Genomic DNA, 25,647 nt, shown 5'->3' with positions numbered 1-25,647 from the left:
CCCAGGCTGGAGGGCAGTGGCGTGATCTCGGCTCGCTGCAAGCTCCGCTTCCCGGGTTCACGCCATTTTCCTGCCTCAGCCCCCTGAGTAGCAGGGACTACAGGTGCCCGCCACCACGCCCGGCGTTTTTTGTTGTTTTTTTTTTTTTTTTTTAGTAGAGATGGTGTTTCACCGTGTTAGCCAGGATGGTCTGGATTTCCGGACCTCATGATCCGCCCGCCTCGGCCTCCCAAAGTGCTGGGATTACAGGCGTGAGACTGGGCCCGGCCGCATTGGTCATTTCAAAGTAACTTTCCTTGTAGGGCGGGAACAAGGAAACAGAACAATAGAAAAACAACGGATTGGGCCAGGCGCAGTGGTTCATGCCTGTAATCCTACCACTTTGGAGGCTGAGGTGGGCGGATCACCTGAGGTCAGGAGTTCGAGACCAGCCTGGTGAACATGGCGAAACCCCATCTCTACTAAAAATACAAAAAAATTAGCCGGGTGTGTTGGCACACGCCTGTAATGCCAGCTACTCTGGAAACTGAGGCAGGAAAATTGCTTGAACCTGGGAGGTAGAGGTTACAGTGAGCCGAGATGGCACCACTACACCACTGCACTCCAGCCTGGGCGACAGAACGGCGGGAACTCGTCTCAAAAAAAAAAAAAAAAAAAAAGAAGAATAACAACATTGATTAACATCAGGTTACTTTTGTTGTAAGGATTATGGGCAGAGGAAAGTTCATTGTCATGCTTATTGAAAGTGGCCTGTTGGGGAAATATCTGTTCTGTCTCCAGATTTCTCTGACGGTCAGATAATTAAGTTTCAGCTTGGTAAAATGTAACTTTAGCAGGAATTACTCCATTTTGGTTCTTAGTCTTGTTTGTTAGGATCTAGTGCAGGTGACTTGTCCAAAATAATGGCCTTCTATAATTTTTTAAAATTTCTTTTCTTTTTGAGACAGAGTCTCAAGAGTCTCACTCTGTCACCTAGATTGGAGTACAGTTTCGTGATCACAGCTCACTGCAGCCTCAACCTCCCTGGCTCAAGGGATCCTCTCCCACCTCAGCCTCCCAAGTAGCCTCTCAATGTGCGCCACCACACCTCGTTGATTTGCTTGTAGAGACGGAAGTCTCGCCATGTTGCCCAGGCTCATCTGGAAGTCCTGGGCTCAGGTAATCAGTTTACCTTGGCCTTCCAAAGTGCTGGGATTACAGGCATTAGCCACCATGCCCGGCCTGTAATTTTTCTTTAACACCATATAATCCAGTCATTTCATTCCTAGGTGTTTAAGATAAATGTGTATATAGATTTGTCGGAAAATATCTACTAGGCCAGGAGTAGTGGCTCAAACCTGTAATCCCAGCATTTTGGGAGGCAGAGGTGGGAGGATTGCCTGAGCACAGGAGTTTGTCACCTGGGCAACATGGTGAGACTCGGTCTCTACAAAAAAATTTAAAAAGTAGCTGGGTGTGGTGGCACATGCCTGTAGTCACAGTTACTTGGGAGGCTGAGGCAGGAGGATTGCTTGAGGCCAGTAGTTGGAGGCTGCAGTGAGCCATGATCATGCCACTGTACTCCAGCTTAGGCAATAGGGTGAAACCCTGTTTCTAAAAAAAAAAAAAAATTAAATTAAAAACCAATCTACTGTATTAAAACTTTAGAAGCCAGGATAGTGATTATCTGGGGGTAGGGAGGGTAGGGTAGTGGGTGGTTGTTGGTGAGTGGGTAGATAGTGACTGAAAGTGGTCAGGAGGGGGCTTCTGGGGTGCTGGTGTATATCATACTATATGTATATCATACTTCTATTAAAAGTTTACCAAAAACGAATTACTTTCGTTACATTTGTGAGAGAATCTGAGAAAATGAAACCCAGACTGGGTATTAGACCACATTAAGGAATATTGTGAATTTTCTTAGGTATGTTAATAGCCTTGTATTTTTTATGTATTTTTTTGAAGCACTAATCTGTTGTGATTAATGCTTAAGTATTCACAGATGAAATAATGTGATGTCTGGAATTTGCTTTAAAATAATTTCCTGGATGGGAAGGGATTGCTTAAACAGGATAAATAAGCAGATGTTGATTATTGTTCAAAACCAGTACATGAGGGTTCATTATACTATTGTCTCCACTTTTGCGAATGTCTGAAATATTCTCATAATAATAATAATAATGAGAGGCTTTTCTTTTTTTTTTTTTTTTTTGAGACGGAGTCTCGCTCTGTCGCCCAGGCTGGAGTGCAGTGGCCGAATCTCAGCTCACTGCAAGCTCCGCCTCCTGGGTTTACACCATTCTCCTGCCTCAGCCTCCCGAGTAGCTGGGACTACAGGCGTCCGTCACCTCGCCCGGCTAGTTTTTTGTATTTTTTAGTAGAGACGGGGTTTCACCGTGTTAGCCAGGATGGTCTCGATCTCCTGACCTCGTGATCCGCCCGTCTCGGCCTCCCAAAGTGCTGGGATTACAGGCTTGAGCCACCGCGCCCGGCCTGAGAGGCTTTTCATCACAGAATTTCAAGGCAGTCGCTTCACCCCTGACTCCCAGTTTCTACCTCAATAAAATAGGGCTGATGATATAATGCACTGTACTCACAGGGATGTTGTGAGCAGCAGGGGGAGAAAAGAGTTTTATGAAATGTGTTTTTGTTTTTGTCTTTGAGACGGAGTCTCACTCTGTCACCCAGGCTCTAGTGCAGTGGCGCGATCTCGGCTCACTGCAGCCTCCACCTCCGGGGTTCAAGCGATTCTCCTGCCTCAGCCTCCTGAGTAGCTGGGATTAGAGGCACGGGCCACCATGCCCGGCTACTTTTTGTATTTTTAGTAGAGACGGGATTTCACTATGTTGACCAGACTGGTCTCGAATGCCTGACCTCGTAATCTGCCTGCCTCGGCCTACCAAAGTGCTGGGATTACAGGCGTGAGACACTTCGGCCTGCTGAAATGTTGTTTTAATATTGTAACCACGGCCATTATGGTTTCCAGTACTGATTTGTTGCCTCCAAGTGTTTCCTCCTCCTCTCCCTGTATTTTTTTTTTTTTTTTCTTAAGACAGAGTATTGCTCTGTCACCCAAGCTGGAGTGCAGTGGCTCGATTTTGGCTCACTGCAACCTCCACCTCATGGGTTCAAGCGATTCTCCTGCCTCAGCCTCCCAAGTAGTTGGGATTACAGGTGGGTGTCACCATGCCCGGCTAATTTTTTTATTTTTAGTAGAGATGGGGTTTCACCATGTTGGCCAGCCTGGTCTCGAACTCCTGGCCTTAAGTGATCCGCCTGCCTCAGCCTCCCAAAGTGCTGGGATGACAGGTGTGAGCCACCACGCTCGGCTTTCCTGTAATTATTCATTCCGCTTTTCCTCTGGTTCTTTTTAATGGTTCCTTCCTGCTACCCCCATCCCCAGGCAGCCCAATGGTTGAGTCCGGTTTCCCCAGGGGAAACCCCTTGGGGCGGATCACGCGGTGTCTGCGAGTGGCCTCCCTGGAGGCTACAAGGATCGCTCCGCGCCGGGGGAGGGCCAGTAATCGTAGGCGGGGCGCGGGTCCCGAGCTCCGATTGGCCAGGGCTGGAGTAAACATCCGGCGGGACGGGGCGGGGCCGGAAGTGGAGGTAGAAGGCGGTGGCTGAGGCGGTTCCGGAGGTTCTGGTGTCGGAGTTGGTGCAGGCAGGTGCTATGGGCCGGCTTGAGGCACACTGAGGGGACGCGGGGCTGGGCCATGGCCGGCGCTCGGACCGCCGCCGCCACCGCCTCGGCGGGGTCCCCGGCCTCTTCGGGCAACCCGCCGCCACAGGAGCCGGGGCTTGGGGAGCTGCTGGAGGAGTTCTCCCGGACTCAGTACCGGGCCAAGGACGGCAGCGGGACCGGCGGCTCTAAGGTGAGACTGGAGGCGCGATGAGCTGGGGAAGGCCCCTAACTTGGGGAGTTACAGAGGAAAGGCTGAGACCAGGGGTGAGAGAAAGGTAGGAGTGGTACCTCGCCGCTGAGGAAGAGGAGAGAGAGTTCTCCAGGGTCTGGAACCAGAGTGTAAGAGTCGGACTTGACAACCATAAAAGGAGGAACTGGGGTCAAAATGAGCCCAGCAAAGAGGTCCTTTTTGTTTGAGAAGCGGTCTGAAGGTGAGAGATGAAGCTGAGGGGCCAGGTTCAAAGATCAGAGAGGAGGACCTAAGGAAGGCCTATTCCCTGCTTCAGATGCCGTAGGATGAGTTGTGTCAGGGAAAAAGCCCTCGAATCTAAGAAAAATAGGGAGACGATTCCTCAGGGTCAGAGGTCAGAATGGAGCCAGGAGGTGAACCCAGTGTGTTTGCCCCCTTATAAGGTCTCAGCATAACTTAGGCCCATCCCTTTTCTTCCCTTATACAGCAAGAAGACAACCCACACTCCCACTCAGTTCCTTCATCAAAAGCAGGTCTCAGTTCCTCTTTTTCCTCCCTTTGGGATTTCCACCCAGTCGTCTTATCGCCAGACCTGGAGGGCTTCCTGTTAGCTCAGGCCATCCCCACCCTAAGCACTGGCTGGCAGTGCGGTGGGAATCTTGCTGACCCTGCCATCTCGTTCCCCCACGTGGTTTTGGCCGCTTTAGCACCAAGTTTTCCAGTGGAACTCTGTTCCATCCTGCACCATAGAACTCTGATTTGGCCCCAGAGGTTACCCTGAGTTGCGATTCTGTAGTTGGCATCTGGTAGTCTCTGAAATAACCCAGGGAAGACTTCAGTAAGGATTGGACTTGCTCACTCTCCAAATGGCCAAGTAATTTTTCCAAGTGTAGTCTGGGGACCACCTGTTTAATTATCATCTGGGGTACTTTTAAAATTTATGCTTGTGGGGTACTTTGTGAAAATAGAGATTCCTTAGTCCCACCCAGTCCTACCAAGTCAGAATTAGCATCCTCCGCCTCCCCAGTTCAAGCAATTCTCCCTGCCTCAACTTCCCAAGTAGCTGGGATTACAGGACCCCACCACCACGCCCAGCTGATTATTGTAGTTTTTAGTAGAGATGGAGTTTCCCCATGTTGGCCGGGCTGGTCTTGAACTCCTGAGCTCAGGTGATCCGCCTACCTCAGCCTCCCAAAGTGCTGGGATTACAGGCGTGAGCCACCGCCCCTGGCCTTTTTTTTTTTTTTTTTTTTTTTTGAGACAGGGTCTGGCTCTGCTGCCCAGGCTGGATTGCAGTGGTGCAATCATGGCTCACTGCAGCCTCGAACTGCTGGGCTCAAGTGATCCTCCCACTTAAGCCTGCCAAGGCCGGGCGCGGTGGCTCAAGCCTGTAATCCCAGCACTTTGGGAGGCCGAGACGGGCGGATCACGAGGTCAGGAGATCGAGACCATCCTGGCTAACACAGTGAAACCCCGTCTCTACTAAAAATACAAAAAACTAGCCGGGCGTGGTGGCGGCGCCTGTAGTCCCAGCTACTCGGGAGGCTGAGGCAGGAGAATGGCGGGAACCCGGGAGGCGGAGCTTGCAGTGAGCCGAGATCGCGCCACTGCACTCCAGCCTGGGCGACAGAGCGAGACTCCGCCTCAAAAAAAAAAAAAAAAAAAAAAAGCCTGCCAAGTACCCGAGACCACAGGTACACACCACCATGCCTGGCCAATTTTTTTTTTTTTAAAATTTTCGTGGAGACATGGTCTCACTATATTGCCCTGGCTGGTTTCAAACTCCTAAACTCAAGCAATTCTCCCACCTCGGCTCCCCAAAGTGCTGGGATTACAGGCCTGAGCTGCCACACCTGGCCAGTGGGGGTCTTGTGGTTTTTCTGGTGATTGGTTTTTTTGGACCCCTCTTTCAATTTACATGACCCTGAAGATTAGGGTTGTCATAAGTTACACCTGATAGTGGCTGAAGCTAGCCTTAATTATCTCTCCACGCCTTCTGATCTCCTGCAGACTTAGATGTATATGTATTTATATGTATTTGTAACTGTTCAGGTAGAACAGGGAGTTAGATCTGTAACTGAACAATCGATTGAGGTAACTCACTACCCCTTTGGACTAATCTCTTGCAAACTACTACTTTTTTTTTTTCCCCCAGACGGAGTCTCTCTCTGTCACCCAGGCTGGAGTCCAGTGGTGCGATCTTGGCTTACTACAACTTCCACCTCCTGGATTCAAGCTATCCTCCTGTTTCAGCCTCCCTAGTAGCTGGGACAACAAGCATGCGCCACCACGCCTAGCTAATTTTTTAAATTTTTATATATATATATTTTTGAGACGGCATCTCCCTCTGTCGCCCAGGCTGGAGTGCAATGGCATGATCTTGGCTCACTACAACCTCCGCCTCCCGGGTTCAAGTGATTCTCCTGCTTTAGCCTCCCAAGTAGCTGGGACTACAGGTGCCCGCCACCATGCCCAGCTAATTTTTATATTTTTAATAGAGGCAAGGTTTCACCATGTTGGCCAGGATGGTCTCGATCTCTTTCTTGACCTCGTGATCCGCCCGCCTCAGCCTCCCAAAGTGCTGGGATTATAGGCATGAGCCACCGCGCCTGGCCAGTGTTACAGTTCTTATGTCTTTTTCCCTGTTGTGTTTTTCTCTGAACTGTGAACAAAACAAGTAATTGTAGGGGGAGCTCTTCTATTTCTTTTTTTTTTTTTTTTTTTTTTTTTTTGAGACGGAGTCTCGCTCTGCCGCCCAGGCTGGAGTGCAGTGGCCGGATCTCAGCTCACTGCAAGCTCCGCCTCCCGGGTTCGCGCCATTCTCCTGCCTCAGCCTCCCGAGTAGCTGGGACTACAGGCGCCCGCCACTGCGCCCAGCTAGTTTTTTGTATTTTTTAGTAGAGACGGGGTTTCACCGTGTTAGCCAGGATGAAGCTCTTCTATTTCACAAGCGAGTTGTGTATAAGGAAACTTTACAGCTTTTACTGATTGTATGGGATAGAGCTTGTAGGTACTAGTCTATAGCTAAAGAATGGGGAAGAGGGCCAGTACAGTGGCTCACGCCTATAATCCTAGCACTTTGGTAGGCCGAGGCAGGTAGATTGCTTCAGCCCAGGAGTTCAAGAGCAGCCCGGAAACATGGACCCCCATTGTTATTAAAAAATTTTTGTTGGCTGGGTGTGGTGGCTCACACCTGTAATCCCAGCACTTTTGGCAGGCGGATCATGAGGTCAGGAGTTAGAGACCAGCCTGGCCAGCATGGTGAAACCCTATCTCTACTAAAAATACAAAAAATTAGCTGGTCATGGTGGCACCGCCCACACCTGTAATCCCAGCTACTCGGGAGGCTGAGGCAGGAGAATTGCTTGAACCCGGGAGGCAGAGGTTGCAGTGAGTGGAGACCATTGCAGTCCAGCCTGGCGACAGAGCAAGACTCTTTCTCAAAAAAAAAAAAAAAAAAAAAAAAAAAAAAAGGGAAGAGGCCAGGTGCGGTGGCTCACACCTGGGAGGCTGAGGTAGGCGGATCACTTGAGATCAGGAGTTCAACACCAGCCTGGCCAACATGGTGAAACCCCATCTCTACTAAAAATATGAAAATTAGCCAAATGTGCTCACTTGAAACCCAGGCGGCTGAGGTTGCAGTGAACTGAGATCGTGCCACTGCACTCCAGCCTGGACGACAGAGTGAGACTCTGTCTTTTAAAAAAATAAAGGCCGGGTGCGTTGGCTCACGCCTGTAATCCCAGCACTTTGGGAGGCCAAGGTGGGTGGGTCACCCGAGGTCAGGAGTTTGAAACCAGCCTGGCCAACATGGTGAAACCCCCGTCTCTACTAAAAATAGAAAAATTAACCAGGCGTGGTTCTGTGCACCTGTAATCTCAGCTACTCGAGGTGAGACAGGAGAATCACTTGAACCCAGGATGCAGAGGCTGCAGTGAGCTGAGATTGCACCACTGCACTCCAGCCTGGGCGACAGAGCGAGACTCCATCTCAATAAATAAATAAATAAATAAATAAATAAAAGAATAGGAAGCTAACCAAGGAAGGTAGTGGATTAGTGGCAGTTTCAGTAACCTGGACCAAGAGTTCGTATGTTTTATGGGTTGTAGACTTCTTTGAATCTAATGAAAGATGTAATCCTCTCCTCCAAATGCTCAACACCCACAATTTCGGATTCATTGTTAGGGAATTAAGAATCCTTCCTGAAGCATACAATATATGGGTTAATGAACTACATATGGGGCCTGTGGCCTAGCATCACATCTTCCCAGCACAGAATGATTATCACTGAGGTACATGTCTTTCCCAGTGACCTCTCAGGCCATGGACCTCCTAATTCTCACCCTCAGAACCCCATAATTCTCTTTGTGTTCTGGTCTCCTTCTCTGTGCAGGTTGAACGCATTGAAAAGAGATGTCTGGAGCTGTTTGGCCGAGACTACTGTTTCAGCGTGATTCCAAACACGAACGGGGATATCTGCGGCCACTATCCCCGGCACATCGTGTTCCTGGAGTATGAGAGTTCTGAGAAGGAGAAAGACACGTGAGCATCATGTGACCATAGTGTGCATGTCTGGGGAGTCCGTGGCAGCTAATCCGTGTGGCTAGGAAGTCGGTAGCTGGGCAGGGCAGACTCACTTTCCCCAGGTGTTAAGCCTCATTGGCATTTTTATTTACTTCAAGGTTGGACAAGTCAGACTGACAAGGTGGCATGGCATAGAATGAGGGGTTGGGAGTAACAGCCCTTGATTTCTGTTTCACTTCCACCCTAGAGCTCATTGTCCTAAGACAGTTGACTTCACACTTCACTTCTCTGAATATCAGTGTCCCTTTTTTAGAGAGTGTGGGTGGGAGGTACACTGTCAAGACAGGCTTACCCGCGTTTACCATATGTAGCACTAGACTCTGAGGTCTAGAATCAGACTGCTTGAGTTCACATCCTGGATTCCCCTTTTGCTGGCTATGCAACTGATGCTGGGCAAGGTATTTAACTGCTTTGTCCTTAGTTTTCTTATTGGTAATTCTCTACCTCATGTTAATTAGTCCTTTTAAGGACTAACTAAAATTTTAGAAAAGTGGTAGTGCAGTCCAGAGGATAAATAGGGCTGATAAAGCCTGACATGTATGTTGTAAGAATTAGAAATAAAAGCTACCATTTATGGTGAACCTACCAAGAGCTGAGTACCTTATGTGGGATAACAATTTGTACCAGAGCAGACACAGAATGCTTGGTGCAGGATGTGGCCTGTAGTTAGTCAGTAAATGGTGTAGTTATTTGATATTGATAAGTACTCAGAGCATGGGGCTCTAGGAAGTGCTATATGTTGATCTCAAAGTTTGCTCCCCTAATCTCCCTACTTCCTGCTGAATTTAAGGGAATTTCAGGAGCTGTTGTCAGCACTATCTGAAATCCTGGCCCCGTGGGTGAAATGTTGTGAGGAGTACCGCAGCAGTCATGCTGCATAGTGCAATAGCCCCTTGCTACTCAAAGCAAGGCTAGCAGTGCACTCAATAACTTGTTAGAAACGCAGAAGCTCAGGCTCCAGAGCCATTGAGCCGGAATCTCAGCAGAACATGATGTCCAGGTGATTCGAATGCACTACCAGGTTTGAGAAGCGCTGCCATAGGCCAACTGGGGAGAATGGTTAATTCTGCCTGGTGTTTGTGTGCCTGGGAAGAACTGGAATTGGAAGGGTGAGCAGGAATTTCCCTGAAAATGTCCTTAGGGATCAACTCATATAGGGGTCCTGATCATCAGGCCAGGGAGTGTGAACCTGTGGGTTGTGTGTGGGTGTCAGTGGTTTTACTGTGCTGGGAACCCCTGAGCACTTATTAAGATTATAGATTCTCAGCCTGGCCTAGTGGCTCATGCCTGTAATCCCAGCCTCCTTTGGGCGGATCACCTGAGGTCAGGAGTTTGAGACCAGCCTGGCCAACATGGTGAAACCCCGTCTCTACTAAATATACAAAAGTTAACTGGGTGTGGTGGCACACGCCAGTAGCTACTCAGAAGGCTAACACAGGAGAATCGCTTGAACCCGGGGGGTGGAGGTTGCAGTGAGCCGAGATTGCACCACTGCACTCCAGCCTGGGCAACAGAGCAAGAGCAAGACTCCATCTCAAAAAAAATATTACAGATTCTAGAGCTTCTCCTGGGCCTTCTGGAATCAGAATTTCCAGCCTACATTCTGTGAGAGCTCCCTTGATGTCTTAAATTACAGTATAGCTTGAGAACCGCTGCTGCAGGCCATGGGGAGCCAGAGAAGGTTTACAGCAGAAGAACAATGCTTTAGGAATTTAAGCACTAATGCTTTAGGAGTTTAAGCCTTAGTTTCCTCATCTGTAAAGTGGGGATGTCTATAAGAGTGCCCATCTCGGCCGGGCATGGTGGCTCACACCTGTAATCCCAGCACTTTGGGAGGCCAAGGTGGGCATATCATGAGGTCAGGAGATTGAGACCATCCTGGCCAACATGGTGAAACCCCGTCTCTACTAAATATACAAAAGTTAGCTGGGTATGGTGGCACACGCCTGTAATCCCAGCTACTCAGGAGGCTGAGACAGGAGAATCACTTGAACCCAGGAAGCGGATATTGCGGTGAGCCAAGATCGCACTACTGCACTCCAGCCTGGCGACAGAGCGAGACTCCGTCTCAAGAAAATAAAAAAAAAGAGTGCCCATTTCACAAGGTTGTAGTGGGGTTCTCTAAGAAAAGAATGTTAAGGACTCTTATAAACAGATCACAGAAATTGTATCACATTCTCAGTCATATAACCTAAGAACTCAGGATCGCCAAGCCTAAAGAATTGGGGTTTGTTTTGGCCCCATTATTTATGGTTCTTAGCTCTTCCTTAATTCCTCCTTCCAGAATTAGGTAAACTTCGTTTCTTCTTTTTTTTTTTTTTTTTTTAAGGCAGAATCTTGCTCAGTTGCCCAGGCTGGAGTGCGGTGGTGTGATCTTGGCTCACTGCAACCTCCACCTCCTGGGTTCAAGGGATTCTTGTGCATCAGCCTCCCAAGTAGCTGAAATTACAGGTGCGTGGCACCATGCCTGGCTAATTTTTGTATCTTAGTAGAGATGGGTTTTGCCATAATGGCCAGGCTAGTCTCAACTCCTGGGCTCAAACAATCCGCCTGCCATGGCCTCCCAAAGTGCTGGATTATAGGTGTGAGCCACTGCACCCGGCCCTGTAAACTTAGTTTCCATAAACCTTTAAGCTAAAGTTTCTGAACAAGAGGGTTTTGTTTTGTTTTGTTTGTTTTTGCCTTGCCGTCCTCTTCCATCCCCTTCTTCCTACCCTCTTTGGTGCTGGCTGGCTGGTGGTTTTACCTCTGTGCCCTGATGATGACATTCTGATATTAAGCTCAACTGTAATCAAGATGGGTTTTTTTGTTTTTGTTTTTAATTAAGATGGGGTCTGGAATGCAGGGCACAATCATGGCTTGCTGCAGCCTTGATCACCTGGGCTCAAGTGATTCTCCCACCTCAGCCTTCCAAGTAGCTGGGAATATGGGCACATACCACCCCTCCCAGCGGATTTTTTAAAATTTTTACTAGAGACGAGATCTCACTACATTGCCCAGGTGGGTCTCCTGAGCTCAACAGATTTCCTCACCTTGGCCTTTCAAAGTGTTGGGATTAGAGGTATGTGCCACCACACCCAACAGAGTGGTTCTTTTCTATGTTCATTTTATGAGTGAATCAACTGGGGATCTTTCTACAATGCAGAGATTCAGTAGACCTGAGGTGGGCCTGACATTTGGCATATTCTAACAAGCTCTCAGGTAATACCAAATGTTACCCTTCATTAACATAATAGTACATTGAGGAACCTAGTCGTGGTTGCCTTGTAGAAGCTTTTCCTGGAAGGAAACAAGTTTAGTGTTGATCCCTTAAAGAGAAAGAAACTAATATTTATTGAGTACCTGCTGTTTGGCAGGTATTGAGGTTTTACATAGATGAAGTTGAAGCCCAGAGAAGTAATTTGCCTTTTCCCAAGATCACAGAGGTAGTAAGCAGAGTGGGGTTAAAAGCTATGTTTCCTGACTCTATACCTGTCCGCCTTTTCTTTCACCACCGCGGCTCTCCCACCTTGTCTAGCAGAACCTCACAGTCAGGTCAAGGCCCCTATGGAACGTCATTAACCTTAGAGGAGCTTGTTGAAGTTTGCTTTTACTTTGCACTCCTTGCAAGGCCTTAAAGTGTTACTGAAGTGATATTGAGTGGGTGATGCCTACTTGTTGAAAGGGGGGACTTTGGGTGTGTTTGGGTGGGAAGAAATAGAATTTTTTGCTTTTTTACTGTCTGGCTTGGCTGTTACTATGATGCTGAATTAAACTGAATAGACTGAATAAAAAATAGACTGAATTAAACAGGGTAGAATTGGATTTAAGCAATGTTTTGGTCCTGTTAAGGAACTTCTCCAATTTGGTTCATCATCTGGGAATAGAAGCCTGGACAGGGATCCCTGAATAGCCAAGACATGTTTGTCAACAGTGTTCATTCAGCTGCTGCTGTGTAGTAGACCTCAGGAATCAAGTTGGACGCCAAATAGATGAAGTCCTTACCAGTAGGTCTAGTGGGAAACAGAGTCCAATAAAGAAACAATAACTGTTAATAAGAGCTGGAATTAGGGGAACTACAGGTGAGGCCCTGTGGGATAGTGGTTAAAACCATGGGCCCAGTGGCTACCCACCAGGGTTTAGAATCTCAGCTACCCTGTTTACCTGTTCTGTGACTTTGGGCTAGAGATTTCATCTCATTAAACTACCTCATCTGTAAAATTGGGTAAGTGAGGACTGAGTGAGATAATGTGGGTGTAAGGTCTACTTTGTGCCTCTTATCTATTAAATAATATCAGCAGTAACATCTCAGAAAGTTTTGGGGCACATCATAGGAATAACCCACATAGTTTGGTAAGTGTGATGCTTGTCTGGGAAAGCTTCCTATTGGAAATAGGCGATAACAGCATTTTCTTCTGTATTTGACTGGGCATGGTAGCTCTTGCCTATAATCCTAGTTACTTGGAGGCCAAGATGGGCATTTCACTTGAGCCCAGGAGTTTGAGACTGAATTAAACTGAATAGACTGAATAAAAAATAGACTGAATTAAACAGTCTGGGCAACATGATGAGACCTTGTCGCTACAAAAAATACAAAGCATTAGCCAAGTGTCATGCCATGTGCCTGAAGTCCCAGCTCCCTGGGAGCCTAAGATGGGAGGATCACCTGAGCCCAGGAGGTCAGCTGCAGTGAACCATGGCGCCACTGCACTACAGCCTGGGCAACAGAGGAAGACCTTGTTGGGAAAAAAAAAACAAAATCTCACTACCTGGTAACATCTTGCCAGAAATTTCAGTGCATACATTACAAATGTAAACACGGAAGCCTACATTTATCCCTTCAAATGTGAGTATTATGTGCCAGACACAGCTCAGTGCTTAGCACTGCAGTAAAAGAATCCTAAGGACAAGAGATAGTAAAAATAAAAACAGGAACTAGTGAGAGAACAGAAACTGAATTGCTTCTTTATTTTATTTTATTTTTTTTTACAACGGAGTCTCATTCTGTTGCCTAGGCTGGAGTGCAGTGGCGCAATCTGGTCCCTGCAACCTCTGCCTCCTGGGTTCAAGCAGTTTTCCTGCCTCAGCCTCCCGAGTAGCTGGGATTACAGGTGCGTGCCACCACGCCTGGCTAATTTTTGTAGTTTTAGTGTAGACGGGGTTTCACCATGTTGACCAGACTGGTCTTTACCTCCTGACCTCAGGCAATCTGCTGCCTGAGCCTCCCCAAGTGTTGGGATTACAGGCATGAGCCACTCTGCCTGACCAGAAACTGAATTGGCACTTGATATAGGGGAACCGGTAAAGGAACCACTGGCCGGCCTAACAAGAAAAGCTGGGTCATTACATTAAAAGACCTCCCTAGAGGAAACTGCTGATGTGTCCTCCACCAGGGGTTTTTTGTTTGTTTGTTTTTAACAGAAGTTTAGCCTGAGAAATGCAGCTTGGTTTTGAGGATAGAACTCAACCTGGGAAAATCAGATGTAGGCAGGATTCAGAGGGCTGGTATGAGCTGAGTGAGAGTCAGTTGCAACATATGGTGCTGACCAGATCTGTAACATTGGCCATGGGCCAAGTAAGTGGGAGGAAGGCCACTGTGGCAGTACTAAAGGCGCTCGGTTTTATGTTCTCGTGGAGTCTAGTTAGGCAATTAATTGGTACTGAGGTGCCTTTTGATTTCATAGAGAAACTGGGTGAGGGGAAGGCAGCACACTCTGGTTCTCTGTCAGCTTGTGTGCCTAGGCCTGCCTGGTGGGTTGTTGCCACCCTATGGGCACTTTGCTTTCTTTCTTTTTTTTTTTTTCCCAGACGGAGTCTTGCCCTTCGCCTAGGCTGGAGTGCAGTGGCACAATCTTGGCTCACTGCAAACTCAGACTCCTGGGTTCAAGCAAAAATTCTCCTGCCTCAGCCTCCTGAGTAGCTGGGATTACAGGCATGTGCCACCATGCCCGGCTAATTTTTTGTAACTTTAGTAGAGATGGGGTTTCACCATGTTGGCCAGGCTGGTCTTGAACTCCTGACCTCATGATCCACCTGCCTTGGCCTCCCAAAGTGCTGGGATTACAGGCATGAGCCACCACACCTATGGGCACTTCTTTGCAAAGGCACCCCAGCCTCTTCAAGTTTGCCATTCTTTCTCCTCCTTTGAACAGAGAAAAAAATTTAATTACAAAAATTATGTCTTACAGGAAAAGACACCATGGGAAGCTCAGTCCTCTTTTTATACCCCTTTGTTCTCTTTCCAAGATCATCAAACTATTCATTCTGGTTTTTATTTGAAGACTGCTTTTTAACTTCATTTTCAGACCCCCATTTGATAGTAGTTATATTGTCAAGCCACAATCACCTATATATATATCTTCTATATATATGTATATATCCTGTTATCCTATATGTATCTGCTATATATATATCCTATATATATCTCCTCTCTCTATATATATATATATTTTTTTTTTTTTGAGATGGAGTCTCGTTCTGTCACCCAGGCTGAATTATAGTGGTGCAATCTCGGCTCACTGCAACCTCCACCTCCTGGATTCAAGCAATTCTCCTGCCTTAGCTTCCCATGTAGCTGGGATTACAGGTGCCTGACACCACACCCGGCTAATTTTTTTGTATTTTTAGTAGAGATGGGGTTTCACCATGTTGGCCAGGCTGGTTTTGAACCCCTGACCTCAACTGATCTGCCCGACTTGGCCTCCCAAAGCACTAGGATTACAGGTGTAAGCCACCATGCCTGGCCCCTAGATATATTTTAAGTAAGAATTCGGCAGTATTTTAAAGACTTTTTATTAACCCTAACAGCATCCAGATACATTTAGAGAGGTACTGCACGTATGTGGGAGTCACTGATTTATTCCTTCTGAGATAATATTTGGGTGCATGTATACAAGAGAAGCTGTGTAATAACATGCAGATTCCTAGAAGGATTAGGATGTGAAAGGAATTAAATTCCCTCTAGGAGTTGGTCTGAAAGCTCAACCCTTTTAAGGAAGGAACGTGAGTGTCTTTCCTTCCTTCTGCTGGGTTACTCTGCATAGCTGGGAAAGCTTCCTGCTCTAACTTTCCTGCCTTTTATTTCTCTTGCTACCAGAAGCTCTGACTGGCTGATGTGAGCTTTGCCAAAGGTTGGTAGGTGAGAGTGAACCCTTATTTTAGGGAAGTGTGATTTGATATGGGTGTGACTTGCTGGAGCTCACTTCTAAACCTGACTCATGTTCTAGAAGCTCACTTACCAAGCCCAGTGCGTTAACTACTACACATCCCTGTGTCACACCTGGCTTCTCTTATGCCTCCTTTGCTCTGTGTGCTGTTGGCCATATGGACTGTGAAAGCAGAGGCCTAGAGCCATGTGGACCAAGAAACGTTATCTCATTCTGCCCTCTAAAACAGCACTCCCCAACCTTTTTGACACCAGGGACTGGTTTCGTGGAAAACAATTTTTTCACGGCAGGCGGGGGAAAATGATTTCAGATGAAGCTATTCCACCTCAGATCGTGAGGCATTAGATTCTCTGCAACCTGAATCCCTCACATGAGGAGTTCACAATAGGGTTCGAGCTCCTATGAGAATGTAATGCCACCGCTGATGATCTGACAGGAGGTGGAAGTCAGACGGTAATGCTCACTTGCACCCTGCTCACCTCCTGGTTCCTAATGGGGCACGGACTCGTACTGGTCTGGGGCCCAGGGCTTGGGGACTGCTTGCTGTAAAAGATCACAAAAATCTATATTCAGAGTTATGTAAAAAATAGATAAATACTCAAAAAAATAGTCCTGTGATTTCCAGAGAGGGTCCCCAGGGCATCAGGTCTTATCCTGGGAGTTAAATATTGGAAAACCCAGACATAAGATCCAGTTTTCTGTGTATATTTTTGAATTTTGTGTATGTCTTCAGTTTAGCTCACCTTTTTTTTTTGTAATCTTAAAGGTTCAGAAATCAGAGTGATTTAACTTTTAATACCTATAATTAGCACTTTTTTCTTTTCCTGAAAAACTTAATATATCTCATGCCTGTAATCCCAGCAGTTTGGGAGGCCGAAGTGGGCGGATCACCTGAGGTCAGGAGTTTGAGACCAGCCTGGCCAACATGGTGAAACCCTGTCTCTACCAAAAATAAAAAATTACCCAGGTGTGGTGGCTCACACCTGTAGTCACAGCTACTCGGGAGGCTGAGGCAGGAGAATCACTTGAACCCGGGAGGTGGAGGTCGTGGTGAGCCAAGATTGTGCCACTGCACTCCAGCCTGGGCAACAGTAGTGAAACTCTGTCTCAAAAAAATAAATAGATAGATAGATAGATAGATAGATAGTCTCAAAAAAAGGATGGATGGATGGATGGATGGATGGATGGATGGATGGATGGATGGACAGACGGACGATAGATGATATAAAATTTCGGAATGACATTTAATTTCAAGCAAGCATTATATACACAGATCTGGTATGGGGGGTCTGTGTGAATAAACAAATATACACAAAGTTCCCACTTCAAAGTCAGCTTGACCTGCTTCTCTTGCCTGTGTGTTAGGTTTGAGAGTACCGTACAGGTGAGCAAGTTGCAAGACCTCATCCACCGCAGCAAGATGGCCCGGTGCAGAGGACGGTTTGTCTGCCCAGTAATCCTGTTCAAGGGCAAGGTAAGGCCCATACCATAGCTTCATGTTCCAAGACTCTCTTCTGGAGTAGCTGACTTAATGCAAAGTATAGGGTCTTTTTTTCCCTCAACATTTAGTAGCCAAGCATTGGGTGATTACTGGGTGCCTGGTGTTGTGGGAAGCAGTCCAGAGAAACAGACCAATTCTGACTGAAGGATGGTTCTAAGTAGGGAAGGGATGGTCACACCAGCGTACCCCACCCCATGTTCTAGAGCCAGACTGCCTGGATTCAGATCCTGACTCTTATTTCCTGCCTATGCAAAGCCTCCTTTTCCTCTCCTATAAAATGAGAATAATCATCACCTATTTCAAAGGTTTATGGATTAGATTAAATCAAATGAGTTCATATATATTGTTTGTAATATATAATTCACCAAGTATTTATTGTATGTTGTGTGCCAGACACTGCTTCAGGCCTTAAAATACATCATGTAAAGCAGACAAAAGTCTTTATTCTCATGGAGCTTATATTCTAAGGACTTTTGTTAATTTGGCTCCCCAGTATGGTTTCATTTTACTTATCTTTCGGTGTAAGGGATGTGCCCATTTCATTGCAGATGAAACAAAGGCTCAGAGTGACTAAGTAACTTCCCTAAGTACAGGGTACATATCAGGGCAGAGGATGAAGGGAATTGAATGAGGAAGGCTGCAGGCTGAGCAGGGAAGTGGCTCTGTGTTTGCTCGGAGAGCCATTGTGATGTTTGAGCAGGGAAATACTGAATGCAAGTAGCAACTGGGGGAAAATTGGTCCAGGAGGAGTGGACTGACATACAGAGAGCCTCAGAGTGGAAGGGAGCGGAATTCAGTCTGTTCATTTAGCCGGTATGTGAGTGCCTTAGTGGTCAAGGGCAGGGCAGTGGGGAGAGTCTTGACTGTTGTCTCAGTCCCTGGTATGCCTTTTTTGTAAATTGGGAAAGGGGAGGAAGGAAGGGAGACTCTGCCAAAGGCTTTCTTTGGCAGATCAGTTTTCAGAAGTATGTATGGAAGTTAGGCGCTAGAAATTGATCTTCGTAAAGCTGTTGCCACTTTGGAAAATTTTCATGTTCCCGCAAGTTATTGGAGCTTTTTTTTTTTTTTGAGATGGAGTCTCTCTCTGTTGCCAGACTGGAGTGCAGTGGCCCAAACTTGGCTCACTGCAACCTCCACCTCCCAGGTTCAAGCAGTTCTCCTGCCTCAGCCTCCCGAGTAGCTGGAATTACAGGAGTGTGCCACCACACCCAGCTAATTTTTGTATTTAGTAGAGACGGGGTTTCGCCATGTTGGCCAGGCTGCTCTCGAACTGCTGATCTCAGGTAATCCGCTCGCCTTGGCCTCCCAAAGTGCTAGAACTACAGGCGTGAGCCACCACGCCTGGCCTGCAGCTTCATTTTAAAAAGTACCACCCTGTACAGCACAGTGCTCGTCATTAGAAGTTGCACAGGAGATACTCCAACCAGTGTTTACCAGTGTTTCTATAGAACAGCAGTTTAAGGATATGCTTGTGAAAAGCATTCCCTGTCAAATAAGAATTAGAAATACTGCATACTAGATTCATAAAGTAGATTGTTAAATGTATGTTGATATAGTTAAGGCTCTGAGAAGTCTTGTAGCAGAGAGGCCTGTGTTAGGTCAGACACGTGGCTCACAGCAGGCACTTAGGAACTAGTATGATGGTGGCAGCATTATTATTACCAACACTACTTTTAGGGGCACCAGCCTCTGCCAGGTTGAGGAAGAAAGAGAGGTGTGTTAAGAAATGCTTGCTTCTACAACCTAAATGTCCAACAGATGATAAAGAAAATATGGTACATGTACGCAATGGAGTACCATTCAGCTGTGAAAAATGAGATCCTGTCATTTGTATCAGCATGGATAGAGGTCATTATGGTTTTTTTTTTGTTTTTTTTTTTTGTTCTTTTGAGACGGAGTCTCGCTGTGTTGCCCGGGCTGGAGTGCAGTGGCCAGATATCAGCTCACTGCAAGCTCCGCTTCCCAGGTTTACGCCATTCTCCTGCCTCAGCCTTCCGAGTAGCTGGGACTACAGGCGCCCGCCACCTCGCCCGGCCAGCTTTTTGTATTTTTTAGTAGAGACGGGGTTTCACCATGTTAGCCTGGATGGTCTCGATCTCCTGACCTCGTGATCCACCCGTCTCGGCCTCCCAAAGTGCTGGGATTACAGGCTTGAGCCACCGCGCCCGGCCAAGGTCATTATGTTAAGTGAAATAAGCCAGGCACAAAAAGACAAACTTCACATGTTCTCACTTACTTGAAAGCTAAAAAAATTAACACAATTGAACTCATGAAGATAGAGAGTAGAATTATGGTTACCAGAGACTGGGAAAGGGTACTGGCAGGGACACGGGGGAGGAGTGGGGATGGTTAATGCGTGCAAAAATATAGTTAGAATGAATAAGATCTAGTATTTGATAACACAAAAGGGTGACTACAATCAACAATAATTTATTGTACATTTAAAAATAAAAGTATAGGCCGGGCGTGGTGGCTCAAGCCTGTAATCCCAGCACTTTGGGAGGCCGAGACGGGCGGATCACGAGGTCAGGAGATCGAGACCATCCTGGCTAACACGGTGAAACCCCGTCTCTACTAAAAAATACAAAAACCTAGCCGGGCGAGGTGGCGGGCATCTGTAGTCCCAGCTACTCAGGAGGCTGAGGTAGGAGAATGGCGTGAACCCAGGAGGCGGAGCTTGCAGAGAGCTGAGATCCGGCCACTGCACTCCGGTCTGGGCAACAAAGCAAGACTCTGTCTCAACAAAAAAATAAAAAATAAAAATAAATAAATAAATAAAAGTATAGGCCGGGCGCGGTGGCTCAAGCCTGTAATCCCAGCACTTTGGGAGGCCAAGGCGGGCGGATCACAAGGTCAGGAGATCGAGACCATCCTGGCTAACACGGTGAAACCCTGTCTCTACTAAAAAATACAAAAAACTAGCCGGGCGAGGTGGCGGGCGCCTGTAGTCCCAGCTACTCAGGAGGCTGAGGCAGGAGAATGGCGTAAACCCAGGAGGCGGAGCTTGCAGTGAGCCGAGATTGCGCCACTGCACTCCAGCCTGGGGGACAGAGCAAGACTCCGTCTCAAAAATAAATAAATAAATAAATAAAATAAGAGTATAATTGGATTGTGTGTAACATAGAGGATAAATTCTTGAGGTGATGGAACCCCATTTACACTGATGTGATTGTTATGCATGGTATGCCTGTATCAAAATATCAGCCGGGCGCGGTGGCCCATGCCTGTAATCCCAGCACTTTGGGAGGCTGAGGTAGGCAGATCATGAGGTCAGGAGTTCGAGACCAGCCTGGCCAACATAGTGAAACCCCATCTCTAATAAAAATACAAAAAATTAGCCAGGTGTGGTGGCGGGCGCCTGTAGTCCCAGCTACTCCGGAGGCTGAGGCAGGAGAATTGCTTGAACCCGGGAGGCAGAAATTGCAGTGAGCCAAGATCATGCCATTGTACTCCAGCCTGGGTGACAGTGCCAGACTCTGTCTCAAAACAAAAAAAAAATCTCATGTACCCCATAAATAAATAAATGTACCCACAAATATTTTTAAAGCTTAAGTACTTCCAGCAGAAACAGAAAATCAAATACCGCATGTTCTCATTCATAAGTGGGAGCTAAACAACAGGTACGCGTGGTCGTAAAGGTGGAAACAATAGACACCGGGGACTCCAAAAAGGGGAGACAGGAGGAGGAGGAGGCAAGGGTTGAAGAATACCTATTGGGTACTATGTTCACCATTTGGGTGATGAGTTAAATAGAAGCCTAAACCCCAGCATTACACAATATATCCATGTAACAAACTTGGACGTGTACCCCTGAATCTAACGTGTAAGAAAAAAGAAATGCTTGTGTTCTGCTTCCTTCAAAACGCAGTTCAGCGCAGCTAGTGCAACTGAGAAACTAAGGGTTATATTTTACTTCATTTCAATTTAATTTTTAAGGCTTGAAGCAGTATAAAAGTTTGTCATTGTTAAAAAGAACTTTGAAATGGGCCCACATTTCCCTTAAAATGCCCAAAGTTTTTTTTGGTTTTTTTTTTTTGTTTTTTTTGAGACAGTCTCTGTTGCCCAAGCTGGAGTGATGCCATCTGCCTCCCAGGCTCTAGCGATTCTTGTGCCTCAGCCTCCCAAGTAGCTGGAATTACAGGCACATGCCTCCACACCTGGCTAATTTTTGTCTTTTTAGTAGAGACTGAGTTTCACCATGTTGGCCAGGCTGGTCTCAGACTCCTGGCTTCAAGTGATCTGCCCACTCTGGCCAAAGTGCTGGGATTACAGGCATGAGCCACCACACCTGGCCAATGGCCAAAGTTTCACATCCTACTTAAGATATGCTTTAAGTGTAAAATACACATCAAATTTTGAAGATTTAATAGAAAAATGTAAAATATTCATTTTAAAAGTGATTACATGTTGACATGTCTTGGATATGATGGGTTAAGTAAAATATTTAAATAATTTTTCAAACTTCAGTTCAAGCATTGAGCGGTAAGTTCTCATACCATTTTCTCCCCAAACACTTGTGTCTGGCTTTGTTAGACCATTGAAACTGGAACAATTCATCTTTCTTTTTGTTTAAGAGGTGGGGAGCAGAGGTCAGAGGTTACTAAATTAGCAAATCATCCAGAGTACTTTTCCACAGACAGAATTAGAGGCCATTCCTAACTAGGTAAATGGATAGCATTCAGGGTAGATCTTGCGTTTTCAGTCAGGAGCCAGCTTAAAGGGCAGAGATGATGGGTTATAAGTCACAATCATGAGGCAGGTGTCTATCAAGAGGAGTCAACCCTCCCCCAGGGGCCTTCCTGAAGAGGCTGGTGCCCCACTTGGGGACTTGGCCAACTTGTCCTTCTCCATCTGACTCTGGGGTTTTGCTGGCCTAGGTCTGGCTGCCTCAGTTACTAAAAAGACAAGATCAATAGAAGGGATGTGGAAGAAGAATTGGGAACAGAAAAAGGGTCTCTACTCAACAGCCAAAAAGAAGGCAGCTATCTTCACTGAAAGATTTAACAGAAATAATGCAAAGGAGAGTGAGGTCAGCTGCCAGCAGCTTAGATGAAGTGGGGAGGGTGGACATTATACAAATGCCAGTGGAACAGGCAGCCACACACCCTGCCAACGTCTTGAGGAAATCAGACTTACCCCTTTTCTTTGGAGTCTTAGAGGTCCTCAGCCCTTTCCTGCAGAAGCATCCACTTTGCTCCTCACTACTTGACTGATTCCTTAAAGCAAGGGCTTTTAACAGGGTCTGGGGATGGGTTCCTCAGTGGGCTTGAGAGAGTCCAGAAATCCCTGGAAATGTAAGTAGATTATGATGTGTATATATATATTTTTTTTTTCAGGAGATAGTTGATAGTTTTTATCAGATTTTCAAATTGCTTTTAGACCCACAGAAATTTAAGTGGCCCCCACTGGAGTACATCCTACTTAGGCCAGCAGGAATGCCAGCCCTTGATAGGCTTCCTCAGTGGGCTTCCAGGATAACCTCTCCACAAACCGGCTCTTGCCCCAGCACCAGTAAAGCCCCTCACTCTGTCCCAGGTAGCTTTTCTATTGCTGTCCCCACCCCTAGGCTGCTGCTACCTCAGGGAGAGCCAGAAAGTGACCTAGTTGTTCCCATGCACAACTCTTTGCTGTAGCAACAAAACTTTCCTTCCCATTATGTCACAGGTAGAGAAGAAGCCTTCAGATGGTACTTGGCAATCTTCCAGGGATCCACTTTCCATTTGCACATTGTGTGACCCGTTTAGCAGTGAGCTTCACTCCTTTTCTGTCACCTCACAACTTCCCCATTGCAGTGTAACAGGGCCATGTTCTCCTAGCCTTTAGCTAAATTCTGGGCTGGTTTGCCTTCCCATCACCAGGTATCTCCTCCTATTCCCCCCACCCTACCACATTTCAGCAAACACTATTTATTTAAACAAGTAACCTTACAATTAGATATTGAAGTTTGTGCCAGTTGCCTGGTTTCTAGAATTCTCTTACAGTGATCCCTTCAGTGATGAGGAAAAGAAAGCTCTAAAACATTTCTCACCCAGCCCCACTAGAAAGGTTGTTCCCCTCTATACTGAACAGTTCCAAATCACAGTAAGCACATAGGCTTTAGGGGTCAGTGGGTTTGGATCAAATCCTAGCTTACCTCTCGTTATATGACCTTACATATCACTTAACCTCCTTTAGCCTGTTTTTCTTTTCTTCATCTGTGTAACAGCAACAATACATGCCACCTGCCACATCTCCCTCATGGGCTTGTTGTGAAAATTCAGTGAGAAGATGGCGGGTTTTTCAGTACCATGTCCAGCACGTGGTACACATGCAACAACCACCCAATCTGATGCGATCCTGTTGGTAACACTGGCGCCTCTTGTTTGGGAGTGAGACTCCCTCAGTAGAGGTTGTGAATTAAGTACTAGGGATCTTCTGACTGATTGTGGCAGCCTTGATGCTGATAAAACTTTGGGGAGTGCTGGGCCCATTATGCTGGCCTGGAAGAATCAGAAGAGTCCCAGGTGTTCCTTCAACTGTGCATGCTTCAGAAAACCATCTGACCCTGAAAATGCTGTTTCTCTCCCAGCACATTTGCAGGTCGGCCACACTGGCTGGATGGGGAGAGCTGTATGGACGCTCAGGCTACAACTATTTTTTCTCAGGTGAATGTTGAACAGCATCCTCTGATGTAGAATGAGAACCCAGTCATAGAGAATAGCTACCTGGGCTGGGCGCCGTGGCTCACGCCTGTAATCCCAACACTTTGGGAGGCCAAGGAGGGCAGATCACAAGGTCAGGAGTTCAAGACCATCCTGGCTAACTAAAAAAATACAAAAAATTAGCTGGGCGTGGTGGTGCACGCCTGTAGTCCCAGCTACTCGGGAGGCTGAGGCAGGAGAATCACTTGAACCTGGGAGCCGGAACTTGCAGTGAGCCGAGATCACGCCACTGCACTCCAGCCTGGGCGACAGAGTGAGACTCCATCCCAAAACAAAAGAATTAGCCACCCATGGCCACAGTAGAATAGGTAGGGGGTCTCAGTGAGCTGGGTGGAGATCAGGGGCCTGCCTTTGATCAGGGACCAGGAGACAAATAGGAGTTCACCTTAGAGGTGAAGACTACCAGACATATAGGGCCATAGTGTTTCCTTAAGGGTAGAGCCATGTTGGCCCAGCCCACTCTTGGCACACGGGGAAGGAGGCTGGTGAGGAGGCCCCTGTGTGGAGCCCTGGGTCACCAGCCTCAGTACTGACAGATAGGTTTCTCTGGCAGGGGGTGCAGATGATGCCTGGGCAGATGTGGAGGACGTCACGGAGGAGGACTGTGCTCTTCGGTCAGTGCTGAGTTGCTGTGGTCAGGGGCTTGTGTTGGGGACGGGGTGTCTGGCCAGAGATGGCCATGTTCATATTGTCCATGTGTATTTGTCACTGGTTCAGGTGAGTGGATTGGCTTCTTTCCCTTCTGTCTGCCAAGTCTGTGCCCCTGATATAGGGCTGTTGAAGTCCACTGAGTGCACATCTGGATTCACAGAGAACATCCCACTCTTGGGGTTCCTGGTACTGCAGGCCTGAGATAGGGCCCAGACATCTATATTTGTTTAAAAGCCCCACAGAGTTGCCAGTTTGCAGCTGTGATGCTGACTACCAACGTGCCACATCTCACCCAGTACACCTGGTACTGAGGCACAGGGCAAGGGCTACAGTCCATAAGTAGGAGACATGAGGTCTAGCCTGGAAGGCACATTTGGAGACCAGATGTGTCACAGCTGCATGGTTGGTATGGAGCAGGAGTTTGAATCCCTATAAAAGGAGGAAATGGGCTGGTTCACACTCTTCCTATCCCCTTTCCAAATGTTTTTAGAAAACAATGCTACAGGTTATTTTAGAAAAGCTCCTTTGCATGGTCTGTACCACATGGAAAGTCTTTAACTGGTGTCAAGCATCTCTGGAATGCACACAAGCACCCTAGTTAAGATCAGCTTCCCAAATCATAGTTCAGTTCATGAAAGGGCATCTTGCTATGCTCAGGTTCTGCCTGTTAGCTCTGAAAGCAGCGGCTCTGGCTTGTGCTCAAGAATGTTTGGCTTTTCTCCCTAGATCAGGTGACCTCTGCCCAGCCAGGTCACCATCTTAGCATATACTGTTCTTGGCAAGGAAACTACTGGGGCCAACAAAGCAGTGTGGATTAAAAAAATAAAAAAGTAATGGTGACTGTTTATGCTTTCTACTTCTGCCTATATCTGCAGGGCTGATCAAAAGGCAGCACTGAGCATTAAAATTTTTATCTTTCTCTTTGCTTTATTGGCCTGCTAGGTAGAGGGAATTTACTTGCTAGTATTTCATAGTCAGTTGATAAAATAGCTCTAAAAACTTTATCTCTACAAGAATTTCAGACTGTTACATTATGAGCAAGTCATGTGGCTAAAAATGGTCATAAATGGGGGAAAAGGAGGCGGTGGAAGGAGATCAATTCTAATGGAAATGGAAAGATTCTATCAGCCACCAGCCTGCTGCTTTTTAGAACCCTGAGATTATCTTGAGTCCTCTGGCTTAATGTCAAGCAATGCCAGAAAGTCCTTTTC

At 46.9% G+C, this 25,647-nt stretch overlaps 1 protein-coding gene across 3 annotated transcripts in view; it reads left to right on the top strand.

Moving 5' to 3' along the window:
* Positions 1-3,557: 3,557 nt before the first annotated feature.
* MTMR14 (myotubularin related protein 14) overlaps positions 3,558-25,647 on the top strand; it is a 54,683-nt gene continuing 32,593 nt past the window's right edge. For all 3 annotated transcript variants that reach the window (XM_025375765.1, XM_025375764.1, XM_025375763.1), the window contains exons 1-5: positions 3,558-3,854; positions 8,248-8,396; positions 16,949-17,057; positions 23,653-23,728; positions 24,339-24,399. In XM_025375765.1, coding sequence (XP_025231550.1) covers positions 3,696-3,854; positions 8,248-8,396; positions 16,949-17,057; positions 23,653-23,728; positions 24,339-24,399 — 554 coding nt within the window. In that variant the 5' untranslated portion in view covers positions 3,558-3,695. The remainder of the gene's footprint in view (positions 3,855-8,247; positions 8,397-16,948; positions 17,058-23,652; positions 23,729-24,338; positions 24,400-25,647) is intronic.

Source organism: Theropithecus gelada, chromosome 2 (assembly GCF_003255815.1).
Source record: "Theropithecus gelada isolate Dixy chromosome 2, Tgel_1.0, whole genome shotgun sequence".
NCBI classification, from domain to species: domain Eukaryota; kingdom Metazoa; phylum Chordata; class Mammalia; order Primates; family Cercopithecidae; genus Theropithecus; species Theropithecus gelada.
This window is presented reverse-complemented; position numbering and strand designations above follow the sequence as displayed.